This window comes from Cryptomeria japonica, chromosome 3 (genome assembly GCF_030272615.1).
Source record: "Cryptomeria japonica chromosome 3, Sugi_1.0, whole genome shotgun sequence".
NCBI classification, from domain to species: Eukaryota; Viridiplantae; Streptophyta; class Pinopsida; order Cupressales; family Cupressaceae; genus Cryptomeria; species Cryptomeria japonica.
The window spans coordinates 311096039-311123239 of record NC_081407.1 but is presented as its reverse complement, the minus strand read 5'-3'; the positions used below and the strand labels follow the sequence as shown (position 1 = coordinate 311123239).

General features: G+C 33.5%; 1 protein-coding gene across 1 annotated transcript; it reads left to right on the top strand.

Annotated features, from left to right (window-relative positions):
* The first annotated feature begins 24015 nt into the window (after positions 1-24015).
* Positions 24016-26953, top strand: LOC131047958 (GDSL esterase/lipase At5g33370). The gene is made up of 5 exons (XM_057981771.1): positions 24016-24250; positions 25262-25389; positions 25476-25718; positions 26122-26374; positions 26634-26953. The coding sequence occupies exons 1-5, from the start codon at positions 24016-24018 to the stop codon at positions 26858-26860; spliced, it is 1086 nt and encodes a 361-aa protein (XP_057837754.1). The 3' UTR covers positions 26861-26953.
* The last annotated feature ends 248 nt before the right edge of the window (positions 26954-27201 follow it).

Sequence of the window (27201 nt, the reverse complement as noted above, 5' to 3'; positions counted from 1 at the left end):
TTTGGCTTATGTGCATGTACCTGATCAGAATAGACAGAAGTTAGATGCAAAGAGTGAGTCGTGTATTTTTATTGGGTATAGTGAGAAAAGCAAGGCTTATAGATTGTATAATCCCATCACTAATAAGCTTATTGTCTCAAAAGATGTAATTTTTGATGAAGGGGGAGTTTATGGTCATTTCAAAGACCATGTTGAAAAGCCAAAATCTATTTTGAATGATGATATATTTGTTGATATTGATCATGAGCAGCCAACTAATGTTCCTTTATTCAGTGGTTTAACTCCACCAAGCAACCCTTCATCAAGTTCTTTAGTACCAAGTTCAAGTCCAACTTCTTCTCCAAGTTCTACAAGGAAAGTAAGGAAATTGAGTGATATCTATCAGAAGAGTGGAAATCGCGTACATGAAGAAAACCCAATAGGTGAGACAGTGAATTTTGCTTTATTAGCCAAGGCTGATTTTGAACCATCATGTTTTGAAGATGCATGTACTAATGAGGTTTGGGTGAAATCCATGGAAGAAGAAATGGATTCCATTCACAGGAATGACACTTGGGAGTTAACAGAACTTCCACATGACAAAAAAAGGATCAGCACCAAATGGGTCTACAAGACCAAGTTTAACAGTGATGGGAGTGTTGAAAGACACAAAGCGAGATTAGTTGCTAAAGGCTTCACACAAAAGTATGAAATTGATTATAAAGAGACATTTGCACCAGTAGCAAGACAAGAGACCATAAGAATGTTGATTTCATTAGCAGCTCAGAAGAAGTGGAGCATACATCATATGGACGTGAAAAGTGCCTTCTTGAATGGGTACTTAGAAGAGGAAGTATATGTGGAGCAGCCACAAGGTTTTGAAGTGGAAGGAAAAGAGCATCTTGTTTACAGGTTGAAGAAGGCTTTGTATGGCCTCAAGAAAGCACCAAGAGCGTGGTATGCCAGGATTGATGGATACTTTTAGGAGAATGGCTTCCAGAGAAGTAAGAGTGATCCTACCCTTTACTACAAACAAGAAGGTACTGATATTCTCATCATAAGTTTGTATGTTGATGATCTTTTGTATATGGGTAGTAGTTCTAAGATGAAAGATGAATTCAAAGCTGCTATGATGAAAGAATTTGAGATGAAAGATCTTGGTCTGATGAAATATATTTTAGGAATGGAGGTTTATCAAAGTAAGGATGAGATTTTCATTTGTCAAACAAAATATGCACAAGATATGCTAAAGAAATTTAATATGACTGATTGTAACCCTCCCTCCACTCTAAGTGCTCATGGAGTTTTGTTATGTAGAGATGATGGTACTGATTTAGTTGATGAGACAACTTACAGAAGTGTTGTGGGGATCTTGATGTTTCTAATCCACACAAGGCCTGATATTGCCTATTCAGTTTCACTTGTTTCAAGGTATATGACAAATCCATCTGAAATACATATGAAGGCAGCCAAGAGGATTTTGAGGTATGTGAAAGGGAATTTAAGTTTTGGTATTCATTACTACTCTTCTGAAAAGTTCAATCTTATAGGCTTTAGTGATTCAGATTGGGGAGGTAGTATGGATGACCGTAAATCTACATCTAGAAATTGTTTTTCTTTTGGTTCTGGTTTGATTACCTGGAGCTCAAAAAAGAAAAGTATTGTTACCCTCTCATCTATAGAAGCAGAGTATGTTGCAACTACCTCAGCAAGTACACAAGCTCTTTGGCTCAGAAAAGTTTTGGAAGAAATTGGAGAAAAAAAAATTCAGCCTACAGTATTTTATTGTGACAATGTGAGTGCCATCAAGTTAGCTAAGAATCCAATTCATCACAGCAGAACAAAGGATTTTGATTTGAAATATCACTTCATACGAGATTTGGTGCAGAAGAAGGATGTCGAATTGAAGCACATCAACACCCAGGATCAACTAGCAGATATATTCACCAAAGCGGTTGCGAAAGCTCAGTTTATAGCACTACAAGATAAGATTGTCAGCCCTCTCAACATCAAGGGGGAGTATGTTGATAACTGATGTTGCTCTAGCATGCAGCTAGATTAATTTAGTTAATAGTTTTTTATTTATTCATGCAAATAAAGCATGTATTCCAACATGCATTAATCCTGAGGACTATTTTTAATTTTGTTTTTTGCATGAATGTGTTTTTAGTAAATAAAGCATGTTGTGCATGCACTTATTGTATTCTTAATTTAGGGAGTAGTTTGTTTTTGTAGTTTGAGAGCCTTAGTATCTTTCCATGCAATGCTAGGAATATATTTAGAACTGCAGTTATTATTAATTCTTCGAGGCTGCAAATTCTTTATATATACAGCCTCTATGTAATTTTTTAATTAAGCTTCAATAAAGAAATTGGTGTGTGAAATTCCAAAAAATAGGGCATTATGTTTTTTATTCTGAATTGTGATTTTTTTTTTGCAATTTATTCTTTTTGCTGTTATTGTTTGTCAATTCGCTGATTCAGAGAGGATAGGTCAGATTCAAAATTATTGACACCTATTGCAGACACGCCTATAATAGATACCATTTTTTTATGATTTATTCTAACAGGGACATCTTAAGAATGTTAAACAAATTCAGATTGTTGACTTCTAACGTTCCAGTCTAAAAGAACAGGCGAGGGGCAGTGGAAGCACAAATATCTCAGTTTATTAACAAATATTTGGTGAAGAGAACTTAAACATCTTAGTTAACATTGAATCGCATAGCAATTTACAAGAATTTAAAATGTAAAAATAATCAAAACATAAAACTGATGAGATTAAGGTTTTAATTTTGTCCGTGTAATGCATACTGGGGGAAATAGAAAATGCAAAATCGCACTTGAAGATAGCTGAGCAGCTGCCAGATAAGAGTGACATGCAGACAGTGCAAACACTGGATGTTCACCTAAACAAATGTGCAGAAGCTCAAAAGATAGGGGATTGGAGATGTGGTTTGAGGGAGCCCACCACAGCTATATTAAGGGAGGTGCTACTTCTACACCACAGGCAGGCAAGTCAGAGGAACTTCTACCAATTTTTTAGTGAGAAGGCTTATTTCCAGTTCTATACAGCTGATTTTGTCGCATACTTTGCTTGCAGTTCTTTACATCGTCATAAGAAAAAATATTTGTAAAGAGGTGTTGTTTGGTGTAATTCACACTGAATGTCAAATTGCTCAATAAGAAGTCTCATGTATGAATAATCAGAAAAGAGTGCTAGTTTATTATGCACGGTATTAGATAGTTTAATTTATAGATACCTTACCTGAGATTTCACAACTGGGAAGGTCATAATTTTGAATGCACATTTTATTTCAAAGCCATTGGATTATTTCCAGTGACCTTCACGGTGAAAATTTCTCCACGACCTAGTTTTCAGACTTTATTTCAAGGTTCCCAGTGCCTACTGGCAAATTTCTCCGTGTCTTAGCTTCAAGCTTGAGCAACCCTGATAACTCAATAGGTACAGAAAAAAACAATTAAATTTCTCAATGTTCAATTTAATATGGACACACAGAAATATATGAATCTATGTGAAGCTTTTTACAGTTAAAGTTCTATCTTTCGTGCCAATTGAACTCTCAATTATCATTAGTCTCTTACGAACTGTAATTAAGGAGTTGGGTTCCCGAATAGCTAACGTGGAAAAGGAAGAGATAATGTATTTGATACTTTTTAGTGTAATTTTTTTTTTAGGAAAGGAAGTTATAATTAAAATTATGTTTGTTTGGGTAATTGTGATTGGAAGAAAAATATAATTTAGTTGTACATTATTTTAGAAATATTAAAAACTAAGATACTTTTAATTTTACAAATAGAATTATGTTTTTATGTTTTTTGTGTTGTATTATATTTGTAAAGTTGAAACTAATTTATTGATATCAATTTTTATTTTATTTTAGATTATTTTTATGAAAAGTTTTAATATAATTGTATATCAACAAATAATGATTCTTGTATCACTCTTTGATCTTTATTTATTTCTATTTTATTCATTTACATTATTTTTTATACATTTCATTATTTATCATTTTTTTAGTGTTTTGATTAGGTAAATTGGGATAGGGTCCACATTCCTAACAATGATGTTTAAAAAACGTTAAGCCAAAAATCGTCAAGAGGCAAAGACTACAAAATTCACGAGGAGTGAGACAAACCAACAAGATAGAGAAAGAAGAAAGGGAACAAGGCTACAAGCAGCCTTAGGAAGAGGGAGAAGTTGTGGGGGTTTGAATCCAAACTTAATCCACAACCTTATGAGAGGGGCAAGCCGAGAAACAAACAAGTTTGAAGAAACACTCCCATGATCAACAACAAATTTTATCTTCCCTTACAAGAAAAACCCAAAAAGAAGGGGAAAAAATCTAGCTTCTTTTGATCCAACCCCATCAAAGGGAAGCCAATAAGAGGAGACAACAAAGGGCCCTACACAATAGAAGGGAATCCAAATCTTTAAGGTCCACAGGAGAAGAGGAACTTGCCCCAACTGACTGGAAAGAACATCCTCAACCCCATGTGACATTAGGGGTATCAATCTCACGACAATCTTTGCAAGGAATAGAGTAACTTTCATTAGCGTGGAAATGGTACAAGTGAGAATAATAGAAAAAATATCTTGATTCCAATCTCCCAATTTAGAGAAAAACATGATTGAGTTCAGCAACCTGAAATCTTCTTCCACGCAACATAGAATCTAGCAAAGAATAACCAAGATCTGGGCTTAGTGAACTCATCCACAGTAATGAATTGATTGAAAACTTCAACAACACCATGAAGAATACTTTTATCTAAGAACTCTAAAGGGAGCTCTTGAAGTTTAATCCAAATAGGGAGAAAATTGTACTTGGAAGTATATTATTATATGTAAATGTTTAAATAATAAGAAATAAAAATAGTAATGAAAAGATTATTTATTTCTATTAACCAATGTGACATAGCATATAAAATAAAATTGAAAATAAGTATACCTACATAAAAACTATAGATCAGCTAAGCCTCGTATCTGTAATATGAATTTAAGACTTCATCTAATTTCAGGTGAAAAGTAAAGGCATCCTTTACATAAAAATTTATATGCCCTTCTACCCTGAAGCACCTAATTGAATCAAAACTAATACATTCATTCAGTCTTCAGCTGCAAATTCAAGTATTTTAATGTTTTGCCAAATGACAAATAATGACATCATTTATATGTCCTTCTGCCCTTAAGTGTCTAATCGAATCAACCTTAATATCTCCATTCATTATTCAACTACAAAATCAAATATTATTCATGTTTTTTAAAATAACAAGTAATGACATATTTAATATTTATATGTCTTCCTTTTTTTAATTGAACCAACATTAATATCTTCCTTTATAAATTTAAATATTATTAATAATATGTTTAAAATGAAAAATAATAACATAGTTTACTGAATATCTATATACCCTTCTATCCCTTAACACCTAATTAAATCAACATTAATATATTCATTCATTGCTCAACTACAAAAGTATTATTAATATTTCCAGCCTGCCAAACCTCCTTCATTGTACTCTCATTATGCCGAGAGCCATTTACAATGACATCAAAATGTCTGTAAACAAAAATCTATTTTTGAAACAATTTGACATGCAAATGATAGGTAAATGCATGAAATATGTCATGTTTCAGCTTTTATTGAGGTATTATTTTATTACTCCAAATAAAATAGAACCCTCGCCACTTATCTTTTTAGCAGTTGCATCCAATTGAGATTGAACTTGATCCATTTCTGTCTTGAGCTCGACATTGAAGTTGACTTTCTCTTTCAAGGTTTTAGCTAAAGAGGAAAACTATAAAATAATACAAAAAATAAACCATGCAAAATTACTTCTGTAGGAGGGAATGCATTAGAGAAAACAACTTTACATCTTAACATCTTAGCCTAACTAATTTTTATTTTTTTTCCGTCTTGATTTTATTCATTGTTTTACAACCTTACATAACATACTTTTCAGTACCAAAAATTTTATAGGAGGATGTCCATTCTTTTATTTACTATTCAATTGAGCTCTAGAACCCAAATATTAGTCACACACAATTGTAGTGTTAAAAAGGAAAATAATTTTATTAAGTTAATTTTGTTAGTAAATATAAATCAATTTAGATAGAAGGGAGCCAATTAGATCCTAAAATATCCTCATAATTTTTTCTAAAGCATTAGGTTAGCAAGTAAACGAGCTCGAATCAGAAGTTTTCTTTTTTAATGTTAAGCATATAATAGAGCAAGAGATATTAACTATCTCAGGCTTTAAGGTAGGGAAACTTCTTGTTCATAAGTAGGTCTACCCTTAGAGAAGGGTTTGAGGACTACCAAAGTTTGGGACCCAATTTGTGAAAAAATGGACAAAAAATTGGAGTCTTGGAAAACTAAATGGCTATCTTGGGTAGGAAGAGTAAGTATATTATAGGAAGTCCTCTCAGCTCTTCCAATTTATTTACTATCTTGTTTATCTCTTTCAATTGGAGCCAACACTAAGTTAGTAAGGAAAATTAGACCAACCTAAAAACCTTGGGGGAGTTGGTTTGAGAAACCAATTGTGGGAAAATAAGGCCCTGGGAGCTAAGCTTGTATGAAAATTATATAAGGATTAAGACTTGAAATGGGTAAGAATTCTTAAAGGAAAATATTTAGAAGACATGAACTCGAAAAATATCTTTAGGACTTAAAACCCCCAAAAGGATCAAGGGTATGGATCTTTCTATTAAAATGTAGAGACATAATCTCAGATCAAATTTCTTGGGATGTGGGAGATGGTCTAAGGGCTCTTTTCTGGTTAGACTCTTGGGGAGGTTATCCTACTTTGGATAAAATATGTGAAAGAATTTTGGGAACTCATGTTAGAGATTATATTGAATTTCTTGAAGGGGTTCCTTCTTTGGGTTCGAAATGGAAAAAAAATGAGGATCTCCTTGCTAGGAGAGGAGATATATTTCAATTAAATGAGATCTTGTATAATAGATCTATAACATTTAGAGTTAAATCAGATTCATTGATTTGGATAGGAGCTAATTCTGAGAACTATAATTCCAAAGATGGTTATAGATCAATAATAGAGAAACTAAATCTTCAAAAGACTAAGATTCCAATTCAACTCTGTTGGGATAAAATGTGTCTTCCTAAAGGTGGCTTTTTTGCTTGGTTGGCCCTTTAGGATATACTTCTAATAGTTGAGTGGTTTAGGAAGTTAGGCTTTGCAGTCCCTTCCATCTATGTTTTATGTGAGCACAGTGAAGAGTCTATTGATCATATTCTTTTGAATTTCCCCTTCGCCAATAGATGCAAGCAATGGTTATGTGCAAGATTGGGTTGGATTTTAGGTCTTCTAAATGGCATATTGAGCATGTTTAAAAACCAGCCAAGATTATTTCCATTAAACTTATTTGGCATTTTGTGGATAACCTCTCATTCTATTCTAATATGGGAATTATAGAAGGAAAGAAATATAAGATCGAGGGAAAAAAAGTATCTTGGGAGGCCCTTGTTAGAAATGTGATGTTGATGGTTCTCATTAATGATTGTCATTGATGTCAACATATTATTTTGGGATTGGTTTATTATGTTTGGTGATCCAGAAATCTTTGGTGCTTCAGAAGATGTGTTACAGTTGATTTTCATGCAGATTGATGGAGTTGTTGGTGATTTGGATTTCTCTTGTTACTAGATATGCTATTGATCAATTGTATTCATGAGTACCTTGGTTCCATTCTTATTTTTACTACGTTGGGTAGTGTTATTTTGGATCTAGATTTAATCTAGAATTCAAGAAGAAGTAACAGTATTTGTGTAGCATATGAATCATGATTTGGGTCCAATATTTGTAACGGATGTAATGCGTTGATCTAACAAATGATGTGCATCATGGTATGGTCTACTTCTCACTTCTTCCCACCACCGGGATGTTTAAGCATGAATGCTAAAGTGAGGGCCCAAAAGCGGTCAAAATTGTAAGGGGGCACAATTTAGGAAGCTACAACATCAATCACATACATAAAATCATACTTAAATGTAAAGTGTTGTATTTTATTGCTCAATGTGTTGAATACTCAAGCCGCGATGTAATAATGTGCTTCAACTTAAGCTTTATTTTGTGGGCTTGTATAGTAGGAATATTAATAGCTTCACTTTTGTTTCATATATATTCAACTTCAAAAACATTTCCGAAAATATTCTCTCTTTTTTAATATTTATAAATTATTATTATTTTAATTTTGATCAAATTATTAATTTTTGGTTTATTTTACTTTTTAATGAATAATTTTTATTTTGTATTTGTTTAAGTTGAAATTATTGTACAATAATTATATGTTGACTTTTTTTATTTTATGTAATGTTATTAGTATTTCAATTCTAATATGTTGAGGTTTTACTTGCTTCTATATACTATCTATTTTTTTAGTAGGTCTATCATCACACTGCATTTATTGCAAGATTTTTTGGGGATTAATATGGCCTTGTCTAGCCTCAGTGCAACATTTAATGCTAGTGTTCAAGCTTTGGTGTCTTGTGATCATGGCACCCCTGAACAAATAACGCAAGAAATTTGTTCTCAAAGTCCTTCACATAATACATCTACTGGGTCTCCTAATGTTGTTTTGCCTATTCAAGCTTTTGATAGTGCATGTCAATGGCTTGAACAATTTACTTTGATTGATTATTTTGTGGGGAGGGTTCCACTTGAAAGCATTCTATGTGACAAGGTTTCCAAGACTTGGGACCCTCATGGGTTCCATCTTAATGGCATCCAGAACCTTACCAACTTAGGTTTCTTTTGTTTCATTTGCCGAGTAAAACCAAGTTTAGGTCATTTTTTATCATGGGCATTGGTACGTCTAATCATCCTTCCTCATTTTTCAACCTTGGTCAAGAGACTTTTTTTGTCTCTAATGACAAGAAGCTCAAGGCCCCGATTTGGATTGATTTTCTCAATCTCCCTTTGCCTTGTTGGTTTTTTTGGGCAAACAATCACCCAAGCTATTGCCAAGGTGGTTTGTGTCAAGATTGATTATTTTTATTGTGCTCGCCTTCAAAAGAGGGTCCATGTTGAGGTAGATTTGTCTCATGACCTCAAAGAGACTATTGACATTTAGACAAGAGGTCTCTATCACTCACAATGAGTGCTCTATTTGAATTTTCCCAATACTTATTTTCATTCTTAGTATTTTGAGCACAAAATCAAGGACTTCCCTTTGGCTGCTTTATGGGTGAAGGCTACTCTCAAGGATTCCAAGCCTTGACGCTCTTTAAAGGATTCTAAAGCTGAGGAAGGATGGACAACATTTTCTTGTAGAGAGAAGAATTATTCATTAGGATTGACTTCTTAGAAGCAACAAAGCTCTCTTGCCTCATATCCATGGCTAAAATAACAATATCAGTTGTAAGCTCAATTGCTACCTTAGCTATTGGTTCAATCTATTATTTCAAACCCTTCTTCTCAGGGGAAGGATTCTCCTACTCCTATGGTTGGTGATGGTTTTTCGTGTTGTTTGGTCTCAAACTCCTTAACCTTCCTCGATGTTATCTTCTCATCCTAAATCTCTTTGTTGGTCTTGCAACCCTTTTGGTGATGCAAAGGTGGGAGATGGAACTCCAAAAAAATGCAAGGTTGCCTATCTTGGATTCTAGGCAACATCTTTTTTTTGCAAAATAGCTTCTCCTCTCTTGGGGATGAGGATACCATGCATGAATTTGAACCATGAACTATCTATAATGGACTATCTGAGGTCTCATTGACCTCACCAAGAAGTATTTTATGTGGGATATTCATTAGAATTATCCTGGTTTAGATGTCTTTTGTCTTCAAGAAATGAAAATTATGTCTTTCATCCTCATTGTTGCATGTAGAGTTATTTGGATAGTTGGCTTGGTCTTTGCTTCCTATCATGAGGCAAGATGTGGAGGTATTGTCACTCTCCTTGTGCCACATTGGCAGTCTTCTATAGTGCCTCATGGGTTTGATCCCACTCAGTAGCTACTCTAGATCCTTATGTCTATGAATAATCATTCATTTGGGATCATTAATGTTTATTCTCCCATTGATGTTGCTGAAATATCTTTATTGTGGTGGTACATTGTTGATTAATTACCACTTGCTACACGGGTGTTGTGCAACGACTTCAATATGATTGAGGCTACCTTTAACAAGAAACATTTAATTCCCTTTTGATGAATAGTTGGTGAAAGGGAGGTGTAGTTTTACATGCATAATAAATTGGGTCTTTTTCATCCCAATACAAATTGTCATTGTCCTCAAGATTTTTGGTATACATGGAGTAATTTTCAATTTGGTACTAATAGAGTTTATAAATGGCTTGATTGTGTCATGATGAAGACATAATCTTTTCTCTCTTGTGGAGACTGTCAAGATATCTAGTTTTTACCTCTCCCAAAGGTTACCCTGTCTAACCACTATCCCATCAAGGTCAACATTCAATGGAAAATGGGTCATGTATGTCCTTCTAAGGCTCAATTTTTTTAAAAAACTTCCTTGTTGAGTCACTAGCCCATGATAGCCCACATTCAACATGTTTGGAATTTACAATGTACTACTCAACAAGTGGGTTTGATTGCTTTGTGGAATCATGTTATTCAGGGAATGACTCATTTTCTTTGAATTTATGGCAAACGGCTGGTTGTGTATCATTAATGGTCATATGAGGCTATCACCTTGGATCTATGCCATGCCAAAAAGACTCTTGCAGTCAATCCCTTTTCCCCCACCCTAAAAATTTGGATTACTCACCTTATATCAAACTATTTACAAAGAGTAATATGAACTAGGAAAAGATACATTAACATACATGCCAATAGATTATGCATAACATTTACAAAGAGGCCACAATTGGGTAAGTGCACCAAGATGGTGAACAAAAAGTGGGTATAAGTAGCCACTTTTTTTTTCTGAAAATAGGTAAACCTGAACTTCAAAGAGACATTTGAAGGTCATGACTCAAAACTAGGAGTTTATCTAAGAATAAGAATTGTAGCACTCTGAATCTAGTTTCTAAACTACTAAAGTTTTTTAAAATTGGATAAGATTAAGAGGGTCAAACCTCTCACGCACGAAAAATTATTCTCAATTTTTTCATAAAAAACATAACATAGCTATTTTCATGCATTGCACAAAATATATAATTAGATTTAGTATTTTGCAAAACGCTTTGGTAAGATGATAGGTAAGAGTGAGATTTAGAAGTTGCATATTTTTTTGTAATTTTCCATTGAGTATTTTTTTTTTTTTTTTTTGAAGTGACCACATCCTAAAAATTTGGTACTTGTTCATGCACCAGGCATAACTTACATCAAAAAAATCAAAAATGCAAAATTATATTTTTAAAAGTGTATAGAATCTAGTGTAGAACAATAACATGTAATTTATTTTGAATTTGGTCAAGTATATCAAAAGTTATTTAAAAAATGGTAGACATATGTCTGTAAGGACTATCAAGGCACTGGTAAAGAAAATTAAAGTTTACTATGCTAATGTTGTCCAAAAATAGAAAAATTTATATGGTCAAAAAGCTGAGAAGATGTGTGAGATTATGGTGGTAATTTTAGAGATACCCACTTGATCATTTGTAAACCTGATGATGATGAGGTCGATAAAACATGTTGAAAGATGAAAAAACATGTGAAGGGACAGAAATAGAGGGAAAATGGGCTTGCAAGCCTTAGGGTCATTTTCCAACCCTCTTACCAAGCCAAAACCCACATGGATTTTGATGTGCAAGATAACCCGCTCAGGTTTTGAAAAACAAAAAGTACCATTCAAAACCATCATTTTGAGTTTCACAAAACCCATACGGGTTATGTAGAACTAAAACCATCATTTTGAGTTTCACAAAACCCATACGGGTTATGAAGACATCAAAATGTATGCTTGTAAACTTAGCATTTACTACACATATGTATAGACATACATATATAATATGTGTTTATGTATGTATATATGCATATCTATAGTTATATATACATATATTTATATAGATATATGTATATATGTTTGTATACATGTGTGTCTCTCTTCTTTTCCTCTCTCTCATCTTCCTTCCCCCATCACCGTATCTGCCTATTCTGAGCCCTAATTATCCTCCTTTAGTTCTATCTCATCTTTGTCCCCCTCACACTTCTCTCTTTGTTGACTCTCTCTCTCTCTCTCATCTCTCACCCTTTTCTCCTTCTCATTCTCTCTCTACCTCGTGTCTCTCACCCTCTCCTACTCTCTCTCCCTATCCCATTCTCTCTCTCTCTCTCTCTCACTCTCTCTCTCTCTCTCTCTCTCTCTCTCTCTCTCTCTCTCTCTCTCTCTCTCTCTATCTCTTCCTCTCCCTCTCTTAATCCTATTCTCATCCTCTCTCCCTTCTCTTTATTTCCCCCCCCCTCTCTCTCTCTCTCCCCACTTCCTCTTTGGTTCTTAGTTCTCCATAACCCGTACGGATTATGTAAAACTAAGGCCAAAACTTCTAGTTTTACATAAACCATACGGGTTATGAGAAATTGTGAACGTTCCCATTAGGTTTGCATAACCCGTATGGGTTATGGAAAAATCTTCATATTTTAGTCCCAACCAAGCCTAGCACATTTTTCAATTTCATAGAACACGCACGAGTTATGAGAATTTCTCTTTTTTTTGCATGTGGCCACTTTTTTGTTCACCATCTTGGTGCACTTACCCAATTGTAAAAAGCCAGAAAGATATTAACCCAATTTTATGTACGTATGCACTAATTGAGAAAAGAATGTCCAAAAATTGTGTACAGTGCAAAATGATGATCACTTGAATCACCAAGCTACAGAGTGACCTTCATTTGTTGCTTGCAAGATGGACAAATAGGGGGATGCAAGACATGGGTAATTAGATATAGAAGAGCCCTAAAAGCTTCCACCATTTTATCGTGGTAATGGCCTAAGCCACATTTACCTGATCTTGTTCGTATAAATCCCTTTTGAGTGCAATATATGTGTGCACAAAACCTAAATTATTTTGAAGTATCTTTGTGGCAAAACAAGACACCCACTAAAGCATCACCATTAAAAGATCATATCATCTGAGGTAGTTGTTAAGAGTCATATGAAAGCAGCGGCCAAAAGAGGTGAAGAGTTGTGTTGACAAAAAAGTATGTTCCTGGGAAAGAAAATGTTTGAACATGCACAAAAACTGAGACGGTTCATGCATGAAGAAGGGGAAGAGACCCCGTAATGAAAAGTAGAAAAGTTGATAGTGCGTGAGAAGACAAGTAAAGGCTGCCTAAAATAAAATAGTAAACTCATTATTTGATGGTTGCATTAGGAGAGTGTGTAACCTATGGAAAAGATGTAGATAAGCATGGCAGGGTGCACAAAGAGAAGAAGTGTAATGTTGAAAGGGGAGTGTGTGCAGATAGATGCGTGGAGACGAGGGGGAAAATGTGTAAAGGTACAAAGTAAGAGAGGTTTGATTACAAAAAGACAAACAAAAAAACCAGTAACCATACCTTTTCCAACAACCACAATTTAACAGTGCAAGACATTTTTCCAATGTGGGGTGCCCCCACAAGGGATAGCCTATCACTAATAACAAAAAAAATATTAAAAGAACATCCACACAAGACATGAAATGATTTAATTACTATAAAATAATCCTTAAGGGGTAGCTAATTTTGCATGTATAAATTTATTAAATCTGCTTAAAAACCGAACACTTTAACTCCTTTAAGTGCAGCTAAAACTGATGCAAATATTTTTGTTCTTAGATTTTGTAGCAACGAAACTAAACAACACTGGCAATTTAGAAACTACTTTTGTGTGAAACTACTTTTAATTTGATAACTGTGTTCGATAATTTGAAATCACATCGAATCAAAGGTTTTTTAGGCTATATCAAATGTAATTGTGAAGAGTGTAGTAAATATATATTTAATTTACGGTCTTATGTTGTTGTTTATTTTGACTGATAGTCATTTCTCAACTATTATTTGTGGAGTTAGTTCATGGATATTTAATTTTTTTAATTTTTTTTAAATTAGATTTTGAAATTTATAGAGGTAGAATTTAGAGAAAAAAATTAGAGAAACTATTAAGGAAACAAAATAACATCTTACATAGAGAACAAAATTCTTTAAATTTAGATCAATTTGAAATGCAAAATTTTTAAAAGTTTAAAGTTAGTAATGATTTTGTTTGGCATTTCTTTCCTATAAGAAAATGGTAAGATGAGCCCCAAGAATTAGAAAACCACTAAAAGCCTCTGTCAAAAAAAGAAAGTTATGATTATAAAATATTTAAATATATATAATTTTAAAATATAATTAAATAAAGAAATTTTTACAAACAGATTTTCAAAATAGGAAAAAAAATATCAAATATTTATTACTTAAACAATAATAATTCATAATAATATATGTTGATATGTAAACAATTAGTTTTGAAACAAAATTAAATAAAGAAAGTAAATAAAGAAAGTTACAAAAACAAATTCTAAAAAACAGAAAATAAAAAAGAAAATTCAAAGATATAATATTTAAACAACATAAAATTGTATCATAATAAATGAAAAATGTAAAAAAATATTAAAGAAAAATATTTAACATATATAGATACAATTAATTTTACAATAGAACTAAATAAAAAAAGTTACATAAATAAATTCTAAAAATAGACTCTTTGAGAGCTACCATCCAGTGGTAGAGCATAGCAGAGTGGGACAGAGAAATGTGTGGCAGAGCTATGCTTTCAGGGAGGATTTCAAGCTGCCAAGCGATAGATCACAGGTAGGGTAGAGCTACGCTTTCAAGGAGGATTTCAGACCTCTTGGGGACTGATCATAGACTCAATTCCTACTAGAAGGTCAATAAAGAGGCTCTCTATGGCAGACAAAGTCAATTGATAAGAAAAGGGGATTTATAAGAAGAAGCCAAGATCACAAATATAGCATAATTGGCAAGGTTCCATCAACCTTTCCAAACAACATCCCAATTTTCCTACTTTGGCCTTCTACGTTCCCAGTGAATCCTCTCTTGCCGAAGAAGGTATGGCCTCAAAAGTATTAGGAAAATTATAAGGCAAGAAATCAATTCCTAAAGTCCATGTCACGAAAGACTAATAGGGTTTACAAGAAAGAATCAATGCATTATTATCCTCCTCCTAAGTCATTTAAGTTTTGGGATTTAGGTGTTTCAAACTTTCCAATCTCTTTTCCAAATAATATTCCATCATCCCATTAGGCTTGGACAAATCCTTCAGAAAGCTTAGAAGTGAGGATAAGACATCAAGGGTATAGTTCCAACATGGGATTCCATAGAAGAAAACAATCCTTGATTTCTCCAAGAAAAAAGATGTGGGAAGGATCTAAGATTAAGAACAAAGGAAGCACTTCAAGCTCATAACTTTCAGCTAGCTAAAGTTTCATCCTTGGATAGAAAGGAGGAGGAGGAAAATAGGTCAAAAGATGAAGTTCAGAGTCTTCATTTGGATGCGGATTTGTCATTAGAGAAATTGTTAGGGTATCTTCATAGCAATAAGGATTTAAGAATAACCTTTCCAAAAGAAACTTTATCTTCTCAAATTTAGGATCTTTGGCAATGAGAAATAATATGTAAGTTTTGGAACATTTCTATTGATAAAAAGAAAAGTCTATTTAAATGGGTAGAAGACATTGGTCTGGAGTAACTAATTTTTTCTTCATAGATCAAGGGAAAGGATTATTTGTTGCTTTATTTGGTTCCAAAGAGGGGATAGATTATATTTTTAAAATAAAACACTAGTTTTATAATAGCTCAAGTTTACATATGCAAGCTTGGCATTTAAATTTTAATCAACTCTTAGCCATCATTAAATTTATTCCTATGTGGATCCAGTTGCATAGTCTCCCACTTGAATACAAGGAGATTGACATTCTATAATTTGTTGGAAACATAGTGGGAATTTTCATCAACAATGATTTAATATTTTATGAAAACCTAAATCTCCCAATATGTTTATATTTTCTTATGGATGCGTCTAAATTTTTCCCTTCATCTTTGCAAATTCATTATAAAAATGAGTGCTAGAACTCAAAAATTATTTTATGAAGAGCCTAACTCGGTGTGTAGTATATGTCATTTGTTAGATCATCTCTCTTCATCTTGTCCTAATTTTCCTAGCATTACCAACTAGGATCATTATGATCTAGATCCTTTTATTCCCCTTTTTCCTAAACTAAACTCTTTTGGTCTTGCAAAGGCTAAAGTGCTAGATCTTTTTCCAAAAATTGAATCAAAAAGATCCTTTTTAGTAAGTCTAGTGGTGATAATAAAGAGTAATCCTAGGATGGCATCCATGAAAAAATAAGTTCCTCCCATATAGAGAACTAAGATTTGGAAACCTAAATCTTCTATTCTCGGAGGTCAAAATGAAGACCTAAACTTAATAAGGGATTTGAACAAGTCTTGGATAAGGCCAATAGAGTCTAGTGTTTCAATGAAAGACATGGAGTTATTGGTCCAAAAATGCTATGCGGAAGTCCAAGACAATCTCATTGAGGAATTGGTAGATCAAGTATCAGGGGAAGATAAGGAAAGTAAAGATCTTCCCACCACTTTCAAAATGGGAAATTATTTTCAATTCAAAGCAAATTACCAATTATTATTTTCCTTTATTTCCCCAGACAATGTAATTCTTGAGACGGTTGGAATGCCCAAAATGGTCGATTTGTCCCTTTTTATATGGAGAAGAAAATGAATACCTATTACTAATAGATATTTGTTATTAATAAATTTTAGGGCCAAAGGTAGCATGAAGCCCATGCAAAATATTTTTTGCCCAAAAAAATGAAATACATAATGGATATCCATTATTTCATATTATAAATATTTTATAAATTATTAATATATAATAATATCTTTATATATTAAAAATACATATAGAGATAAGAGAGAGAGTGAGAGAGGAGGGAGTTAGGGAGGGAGGAATCCAGAGAGAGATGTGTGTAATGAGACAAGGAGGAAGAGATGGAGAGGTAGAGAGAGATAGAGAGGTAGAGGTAGAGGTAGAGACGTAGGGAAGGAGAAAGTGAGAAAAGAAGAGATGCCTAGGTGTGTGTGTGTGTGTGTGTATGTGAGAGAGAGATAGAGAGAGAGGGAGGGAGAGAGAGGGAGAGAGGGAGAGGGAGGGAGAGATAGGGAGAGAGGAATCCTGAGAGTGAGAGACAGAGATAGAGGGGGGAGTGAGGGAGACAAAGTGAGATGGAGGGAGCTAGAGACAGAGGGATGGGGGGATCTATAGAGAGAAAGAGAGAGATTTGTCTAGGTATGGTGGGGGATATAGGGAGCCAAAGAGAGGGAGCTTAAGTGAGAGGGAGGGAGGGAGTGAGCCAGAGAGATCTAGAGAGAGAGAGAGAAAGAGATATTGAGCTTGAGAGAGAGAGAGAGAAGAATAAGATATATATCTAGGTGTGTGTGTGTGTGTGTGTGTGTGTGTGTGTGTGTGTGTGTGTGAGAGAGAGAGAGAGAGAGAGAGAGATTTATCTAGGTGTGGTGGGTGAATAGAGGAACCCTGAGTGAGAGGGAGGGAGGGAGGGAGATCAAGAGAGAGAGAGAGGAAAGAGGAGGATTGATTTGAGAGGTCTATAGATGGACAAAGGTAGAGAGGTGAGAGATCTAGAGGTAAGAGAGGTGGGAGAGAGGTGAGAGACATAGAGAGAGAGGGGGGGATAGGAGGGATATTAAGAGACCAATGAAAGAGAGTGCTCGAGAGAGAGAGAGGTTTAGAGATATTCAAAGATATTTTTAAAATAGAATGTTAATAACAACCATATATACATAATATTTAATATATATTATATATTAATGTCATTTATTATATATGATATTATACTATATTATATATTTTAGACTAAGAAAATATTATCAAAATATCTAGTTGGCGTAACAAATTAGTTATTAAAAAGAAAGTTAAATAACTAGTGCTCTAAATGGACGCTTGTTAATGAAAGATATCTATTACTAACGGATATCTGTCATTAACAGATATATGTTTCTTTGACAAAAAATCTGTAACCTTGGGATTTCCCTCATAATTGCTTTGGGATTTGGCTTGCAGGTGCCAAACATAGAAAGTCAACACAAAAAATGTGATTTCAAGTTTTCCTTAGTTTTCCAGATTTCACCCATGTGGCTGACGACTTTTTTTTACCCAAAATTGATGAAACAAAAAGGAATTTTTAAGGACATTATAAGCTTTCTACCAATATAAATATTTCTTCCTGATTTTGAATTTAATAAAGTATTATTGATTTTTTACATAGATTATGTCTAAATTCATGATTGATAGGTTGATTGAAAAACATCTCTAACTTTAACATTGTTAAACATTTTTCAAATCAAAAAATGTCACAAATTCTATGCTTCATCTACTATACAAATAAAAAAATTGAATTTCATGGATTTTTTACCAAGTTATGGTCCCCAAACAAACACATTTTTTTTATTTTTAAAAAGTTCTAATAAAAAATTCATAATTAATTATTTACTTGTCAAAAAATATAAAAAAATGTGGCTTGTCCGGACATGTGCCTTTACTTATATTGAAAATTTTAGACAAAAAAAAATTATGGTTTGATTGTACTTATGTTCCATAGACATAAACCTACTTTTTTATTTTTCCCTTGAAATTTTAGTACTACTGCATTGAAATTTCAATTTTTCACCAAATTGATTTAAATTTTTCAAAAAAACAACTAGTATATTAGAAACTAGATTCAATTTGCTACAAATATTGTTCATGCATATTTTCAAATTATCTTAACAACCTATTCAAATTTTTATGTCAAGTTTCTCAACTCTGATTTTTTGAAGTTTCATTGCCACTTAAGGGCCTAGTTTGGACCCCATAATCCTACACACACCCCTTAGTGGTATTATATAATATATATGACTAATACCAAGAGCTTAAAAAACTATTCCTCAACACATTTATTTTTAGATACTAAATTTTCCCACTATGCAAAAACATATTAAATATTTAAAATGTTGCACACAACACATAAAATGGCCCCAAAAATTTCTAACCCATTTTATGTATGCATCCATAGATCCCCTAGGTACACCAGAAATAAATATTATTTTACAATTTATAAATTGGTGGATGTTGTACAACACAACTTTTCCTAAAAAATGCAAGTTATAATGAGATCTGAATGGCTATATTTTTAGAAGAAGAAGGAAAAAATGATATTATCGTCGCTACATCCAAACAAAGCTTCAAGACCATATGGCATTTTAGATTTCTTCTTCCAAGAATGTTGGAGTGTGGTCAATAATGATGTGTTGGAAGCAAAGATAGAAACTATGAAAACAAGTTCAATGTTCAAAAAAAATTAATAACACCTTTATTTGAGGACTTTCACCTCGTATATATTTACACTAGACCATTTATAAGCTCATCTAAAAAAAACGTGAAACTTATCCTTATAGATATCTAAGTGGAAGGACAAAGTAGTTTTGAACCAAGGTAGTCAATTTTAGATTGTATCATCATGTCACATAAATCCATTTGAACATAGTTAAAATGAATACAATGGACAATACATTAGTTAAATTTGATATAATAAGGCTTCCAAGTGAGTACATTGATGATTTTATATCAAGTTTATGGAAATATTTTATTCTATAAAAGCAAGATTGACTAGATTTTTAATTACATCTTTGCCTTAAGATATTTGGTGTTGATAAATGTAAATACATGAGATGTCCTTAAGTCTTTGATTTGAGATAGGGGTACCTAGCTTCCCCTTTACACTATAATATAATGGTCAAGGACCTTGAAGTATCCTTCAAAGCTTCTTGCAATAATGGATGTTGGAAAGGACTAAGTGTTTCTTAGGTATCCCTTCTATATCTCACCAATAGTTCATGGATGACACTCTTTTATTTGTGGTTTCTACTACATAGAAATGAAAGAAAATGAATTCCATACTAAAAACATATTTCATTACATTAGGACAACTAATCAACTTGTCAAAAGTAAAAGAAAAACTTCTTCAACATAGGATTAAAGAAGCAAAGAGATAGAAAATATTTTGTCCTTTAGGATAGGTGATTATTGAGAAAATATCTAAGAATCCCCCCTTTCAAAGGATAATGAAAAACATCATTGTGGTATCCTCTACTCATTATCTACACTGCCAAGATTACTTCTTAAAAGGGAAAGTGGTTATGCATGGCAAGAAGAATCGTTATAAGTTAAAATAAACCTTCTTAGTCATACCCATCTTCCTATTGACATGCCTCAAGATGGATTGAAAACAATAATAAGCCCTTAAATAAGGCATGTAAGGTTTCTTTTAACAACTTAGAATATAATTGGTAGTCCTAAAGATATTGATTGTGTTGGATCGAAATGCTAGAACATCCAAACACAAACCAATGGGTGTAAAGTTAATATAGCACACATAATATGAATATGTGGAATATGTGGGACCCTTATAGAATCTATCACTCGCAAACCTAATGAATGGTACACATATATCGAACTTCCTCATCTCTTGTAGAGATCACTATAAAAATATCACATCAAAAGTTTGGGATGGTAAATCAACATCTTTGGGGAGGGCCTATGAGATCACCAAAAATATATGGGATGACAAAATTTTAGACTATATGAAGTGCAAGGAGGAGAATGTAGTGGCAAAGTGTAAATGGAAAGACTTTGAAATTGTAGACATCCTGCAAAATCAAATTGACACTCTAAAGAAGGAACTCCCATTTATGATCTAGTCTTTATCTCTAATTCTATAGAAACCATCCAATGGTGTGGTACATAATTAGGAAACTACCCAATTAAGATTAGTCGCATAATAGAGGAATATATTGCTTGAAATATAGATTGGCTAGTTACCTATGTTGACATAATTTATGCCCACCAAAGATAGGAACACTCATCTAGGTCACCATTTAGAATAAAATATTGATGGGAAATTGATTTGAAAAACTCAACTAGCAAAGCCATTTTAGATGTATGATCATATGAAATTATAATATTTATTTAATGGTGAGTTGCGCTTTATTAAACTATATCTTGGTACTGGTTCTATGAGCTATAATCACTTAATCAAGAACCCTCCCAAATAACATAAAGAAACTTTTTTTTTCGGTTGATTATTTAGGAACAAACTTGATCTTTTCAAGTATATAGATAATCATCTCATCCATAATTTTCTAGGAACTCTAGAACCAAGGGGGCTTCACTGGTTGGGCAATATTATATCACATGCATTCATATTGGTGGGTTTAATATCTCAAAAAATAAGTGCAATATATTGCCTATTTGGTGAAAATAGGGGGTTTTTTAATTTAGGCTATGAAAAAATGCAATATATGGTCAAAATAGGGGGGCTTTTAATTTGCGTTGTGTATTGACAGGGGGTGACAAAAAAGGATTTTAGGACAATGGTTTTTGAAAATAGGGGGATTATTAAGTATGGCATGAACGCACATGCTATAACCCAAGCTCCCTAAGTGAAGCCCCCATGTCTAGAACAAAAGGAACAGATGAATACTCTAAGGGAAAGAGATTCCCTCAAACATATACCTAAATAAACTAGATAATATAATAGCCAAAAGTGGTTGATAATAAAATAGGACCTCTCTTGGGGTTCACCCATAGCACAGCGGTACAGCTGCGAGCCTCCCTCAATGGAGGTCGTGAGTTCGATGCACGAGGCTTGGCCCCTCTCCGCCCCCACCATTCCACATTGTCTGGTCGCTGCACTGGTTTGCTGACTTGGCAAACAAAGGTTTTCTTTGGCCGGAGAGGTAGTTCATTGTCAGTGCACGCCAAGGAGTGATTGATAAATTTGGAGTGTGCTCTTGGTCCCCCCGATGCTCGTTGGTCGATTGCTCTTTGTTCGTTGGCTAGGAAATTGACAGTTGTGCTCTTAGGCTGTGTAGGATGCTTCAAAAAGGATGCCTTGGCCCTCAATTCAGAGATGAGGTCCTCCTTGTGATCTCATTGGTTCATAGCTCCAGTCAAAAAAAAAAGAAAAAAAGGACCTCTCTCAATCAAAGAAAAGTAGATAATTTAATTATTCCAAGCTTTGAAATCCTTATCGAGGGCTCATAGTTCCCTCATTAATAGGGTCCTTGTATTTATCTTCTAAAAATCCTAGGATTAGAATCAAATAGAACTCACCATTGAATGAATGGTATAAGATCAAGTTCAACAAACCATCCAAAGGAAATCCTAGCCACTCTCTAGTGATAGTCATCTAATTAGAGATATTGACTGAAAAGGTTATGGGAGCAATGTCAAAAAAAAATATGGAATGTACTAACAATGAAGCCAAAGCACATCCTTTGCTACTTGATTTGTAAGTGTGTTCCCATTATGGTGTCAAGAAGGTGTAAATTTCATAGGGGAATCAATGGTGATAATTATGCCATAAGAAATAGGGGCTCGAACCTATATTAAAAATTGATGACATTTTGTTACAAATTCTATTATTAGACACCTTGATAGATTTCAAGGTAAACCATGCCTTTAGAGAAGCAAACATAGGCATGAATCTACTTGCCAACCATGAAAAAAATGTGCAAGGAGAAAATAATAAGTGATTCACTTGGCTCAAGGTATAGAATTGAAAGGTTAATATAACATAATTTACATCCCAAAGGTGATTTCACCAACAATAAACTCAATTGATGGTAGCATACAAATTCTACATCCTATAATGCAAACTATGATTCTCAATATGGTATAAAGACTCCAAGCATGTAAATTAACTCGTCCTAAGCACTGTCGACTTCAAAGATGGATCAATTCATAATTATGGAAAGTGCTTCTAGATTTATCAAAGGATATACATTGATTTGTCTTTGCTTTCAAATCATTCATCTCCGATTCTCATTTCCAACTTTGGCCATAGATAAAATTGTTCAACTATTATCAAAGTAAATGAAAATTGCCTTTGTAGGTAGAATTTCTAATCTATAGCTAAAGATGGTGTTCAAAATTGGCTCCATAATCATTCTTCATGTTATCAAGCTAGTTTTGTGTGGTTCATTTATACTCAAAAACCATAAATATAGAATCAATAATAGAATTTCTTCCTTGTTCATGACAATTCTCATTTATGTATGGGAAACAAAGAAGACCATCAAGTCCATGGTTTTGGCACTTATCAAACTGTAATAGTGCTAAGGAATGAAAATGATCCTAGTTTCAACAATGGTAGGTGTAGGACTTCCTCTATAAAAAAAAACAAGACAAATTATATACTTAAAAAACATTGTTTGTAAATATTTAAAAACAAGTACAGTGTTAACATAATACAATGGTCACAAACACACAAACTCTTTAAGATTAATTATGAATGTTATGTTTGAGATCAGATCTCCGTTTGTGACCAAGATATATAACTATTGGAGGATATAAACAATATATCGAATTCTTTACAGATTTTCTCAGTGCCTGTCAGAAACTGGACCAACTACTTATCGTTCAAGCAGTGAAATTAATTTGGCCATCTTCAACCTTGTTTAAAATATCAATAACTCTGTAGTTTGCGCGTCGAAATGTAATGCATTGTCGATTTGTGCTCAACCCAATTCAAATGTCCCACTTTTTGAAGTCAAAAAACTAACTGCCCTCATAGCAATCAACACAGATAACAAGACATCTTATCGTGGTAAAGAGATCAATAAAAGAATTGCCAGAGTGGCTCAAATAAATACTGTCAGTCTTCCAACACGACGATTCTGTGAAAGTTGGAATTCCAACCAGACTGTCAAGATAAAGACAATTCAAGTAAACCGCCCTCAAAAGGAGGGAATAAATGAAGATATGGTCAATCGAGAATTAGGTGGTACAAGTTATAGCTCATGTGGGTGTACGTAAATATGTTATCTACCACTTGAGAGAAGAGACGTGTAAACCGTGTTCAATTTAGTATGGAGAAGCACGGGAGGACTATAAAGCTTGCACTACTACAGGGATTTCGTGCCCTTCTCAATCAGTGTAAATCAATTCCACTGTGAGAAGTGAGAAGTGAGAAGACAATGGCAATGCTTGTTGGGTCACTTTTTGGATTGCTTGTCATATTAGCATGTTGTTTTTGTGAGGTAAAAGCAGCGCCTGCCTACTTTGTGTTTGGAGATTCGCTTGTGGACTATGGCAACAACAATTACCTTGCCACCCCTGCCAGAGCCGACTTCTATCCTTACGGAATAGATCATCCCACTCATAAACCTACAGGCCGATTCTCTAATGGACTCAATATTGCGGATTTTATAAGTATGTGATAGGGTATATACAAGTTCAGTTACAATGTTCTATACTGCAATTTATATTTTGAGGTTAAATGACACTAAACTAATTGGTTTAAGTTTTATTTCATTCTATAATTTGTTTCCTAGATTGTCTTTGCATGGTCATAGTTTCAAGATATAATAGCCAATTATGGTTTGAAAAATCCATAAGGTACTTACTTGTGAGCTCGTCAAAAGTGTTTGGAAACTCGCCTGTCAAATCTTTGGCAATATTTTGAAAGATCTGACTAGTTTTTCTTATCAATTTTTCAAAAACTTTTTATTTAATAGACAGGATTTTGGGTTCATTTTTTATGATGTCGTTTTGCATTCAATAAGATTTGACTTTTAATAGATTTATTTCAAATTATTCAACTTTCTTAACATTTTTAAAATTATTGACAATTTTTTTTAATTTCAATATTATATCATTGTTGTGGTTTTAATTATAATAATTTGCTTGTTGTTTAAATTTTATTTTTTCATTTGTAAAAAGTTTTTATTAGAAATTTGTTTCAAAGTCAAACTTTTGATCTACCTAATCTTTAGAGAATTCATAATTTCAAATAAGTTCTTACACAGTCTTTATGAGGTTTATTGAATTTAGTAGACAATTTCAATTTATAAGTTCTTATAGACTATTTTTTAATTTGATTTTATATATAATTTTTGAATTCATATTGTAGATCACAATCTATAACCCATCACCAAAATATTAGAAAATTCAAAAAGTAAAATGATAAATTGTTGCAGATCCATAACCTTATGATTGTTGTTAAGTTGTATAATATAAATATTGTTAAATAACAATCGATCTACTCACAAAGAATTCATTACAATTAGATTTTATCAATTTTATCATTCCAACTATAGATCACTGACGTAAAATCACGTATTACGATTGTATGAATCAGTCACACGGCTGAATAAAAAATGAGGCTGACTAGATAAAATGATTACGATGACGTTACATATAGAACTACTGTGTGAATTGCAGGCATGAAGCTGGGGGTAGAATCTGTGCTACCATATTTGAGTCCTCTACTTAACGGCGATGCATTGCTCAGGGGTGCTAACTTCGCTTCTGCAGGCGTTGGGATTCTAAACGACACTGGAGTACAATTCGTATGAACAATTTTTATTATATTCTTATGACTCATATTTTTTAACTTTTACCAGAGAGAATGAATCGGGATTATTTCTGCTTGCAGTTAGAGATCATCAGGATGCCACAACAGCTCCAGTATTTTGTACAATATAAAAACAGGGTGGCACAGATCCTTGGAGTTGCTGCAACTGACGGACTTGTTGCGGAGGGTCTTATATCGATTACTCTTGGAGGAAATGATTACGTCAATAACTACTACTTCACTCCGATCTCCCTGAGATCCATTCAGTATAGTTTACCGGATTACACACAATTTATAATGTTAGAATATAAAAAAATTCTCAGGGTAAATTTCTTTTTCTTTATATATAGGTAGATGTGATTCTGATTACAGGAATGAAATGTGATTTGATTTAAAAAACATAAATATATGAATACTATTTAAAAATTAATATAATTTTTCATGAACAATATAAACAACTCAATGCTTAGAATGTTCGACATCCATTTTGCATATCAACAAACATAAGAACTGTCATAATAGCTTTATATTTAAACTAAAATGGAAATTACTCTTGCCCATTTTGAACTAAAATTTAAATTACTACTCGCCCATTTTGAACTAAAATTGAAATTACAACTCATCCACTCTTTAAGTTCTTCTGTTATACCCTCTGTGACCATGTGGATTTATAGTTTTTCAATTCATTTGGTCGGTGTGTTTAAAAGCATTTTACTTTATAATTCAGCAATTGTACGACTTGGGAGGTAGAAAGGTGCTGGTAACATCAGCAGGGCCATTGGGTTGTGCTCCTGCAGTAAGGGCCCTCAGGTCTGTCAATGGCGAATGCGTTGGAGATCTTCAGAAGGCTACTTCGCTTTATAACTCACAGCTCAGATCTGTTATAAATCAACTCAACAGTGAGGTTTCTGCTCAGGTTTTCACCTATGCCGACAGCTACTCAATGAACATGGGCTTGTTCAATAATCCTGCAGCATACGGTAAAGCCAAACTTGTTACTCTTCTCCTTACAGCAGGGTTCTATTGAGCTCTTTATCTTATTTTTTAATATACATGTATCACAAGTTTGTGGCTAAACAGTAACTTTATAATTTCAACTGCTCCTGTACCTAAAATCTAATTTTACAATCATAAACTAGGAAATTATAATCCTGCATGAAACCATGCAGTTAGTATATGTGTAGCATTGTAATTTAAAAATTCCCGGTATTCTAAATCTCATGGTGTTTATGATCTTAGGATTTGTGGATTCAACAAATGCATGTTGCGGACAAGGAAGATACAATGGGATAGGCCTCTGCACTCCGGCTTCAAGTGTCTGTAAAAACAGAGATGCATATTTGTTCTGGGACAATTACCACCCCTCTGAGAGGGCCAACAAAATCATTGTCGACCAATTTTTTGATGGCTCACCTTCTGTAATGAGCCCTCTTAACCTTAGGCAGATGATGAAATTAGATGACTGACTCTTTCCCCCCAGTTGCAAGACCGAGCAGATCAATAATACATGGGCCACTTCTCATTTATTTCCGACTCTGATGAATTGTGCTCAAAGGCTTTTTCTCTCAATTCCTTACTAGTGATTTTAATGAATAAAAGTTTTGTAACAAAATATTCAGTGCAGTTATAGCAGAATGTGACTATGCTCATCTTATAGAGCTCTTAAAATTGGGATCCATTGCTCTTGTTCCAAATAATAAATTTTTGTTTTGGAATACGCAATCTGTCAATAATGTTATCATATAAATCAGATTGACAACTGTCATATATGCAAACGATCTCAATTTTTGCCTACTGATAGTTGGAG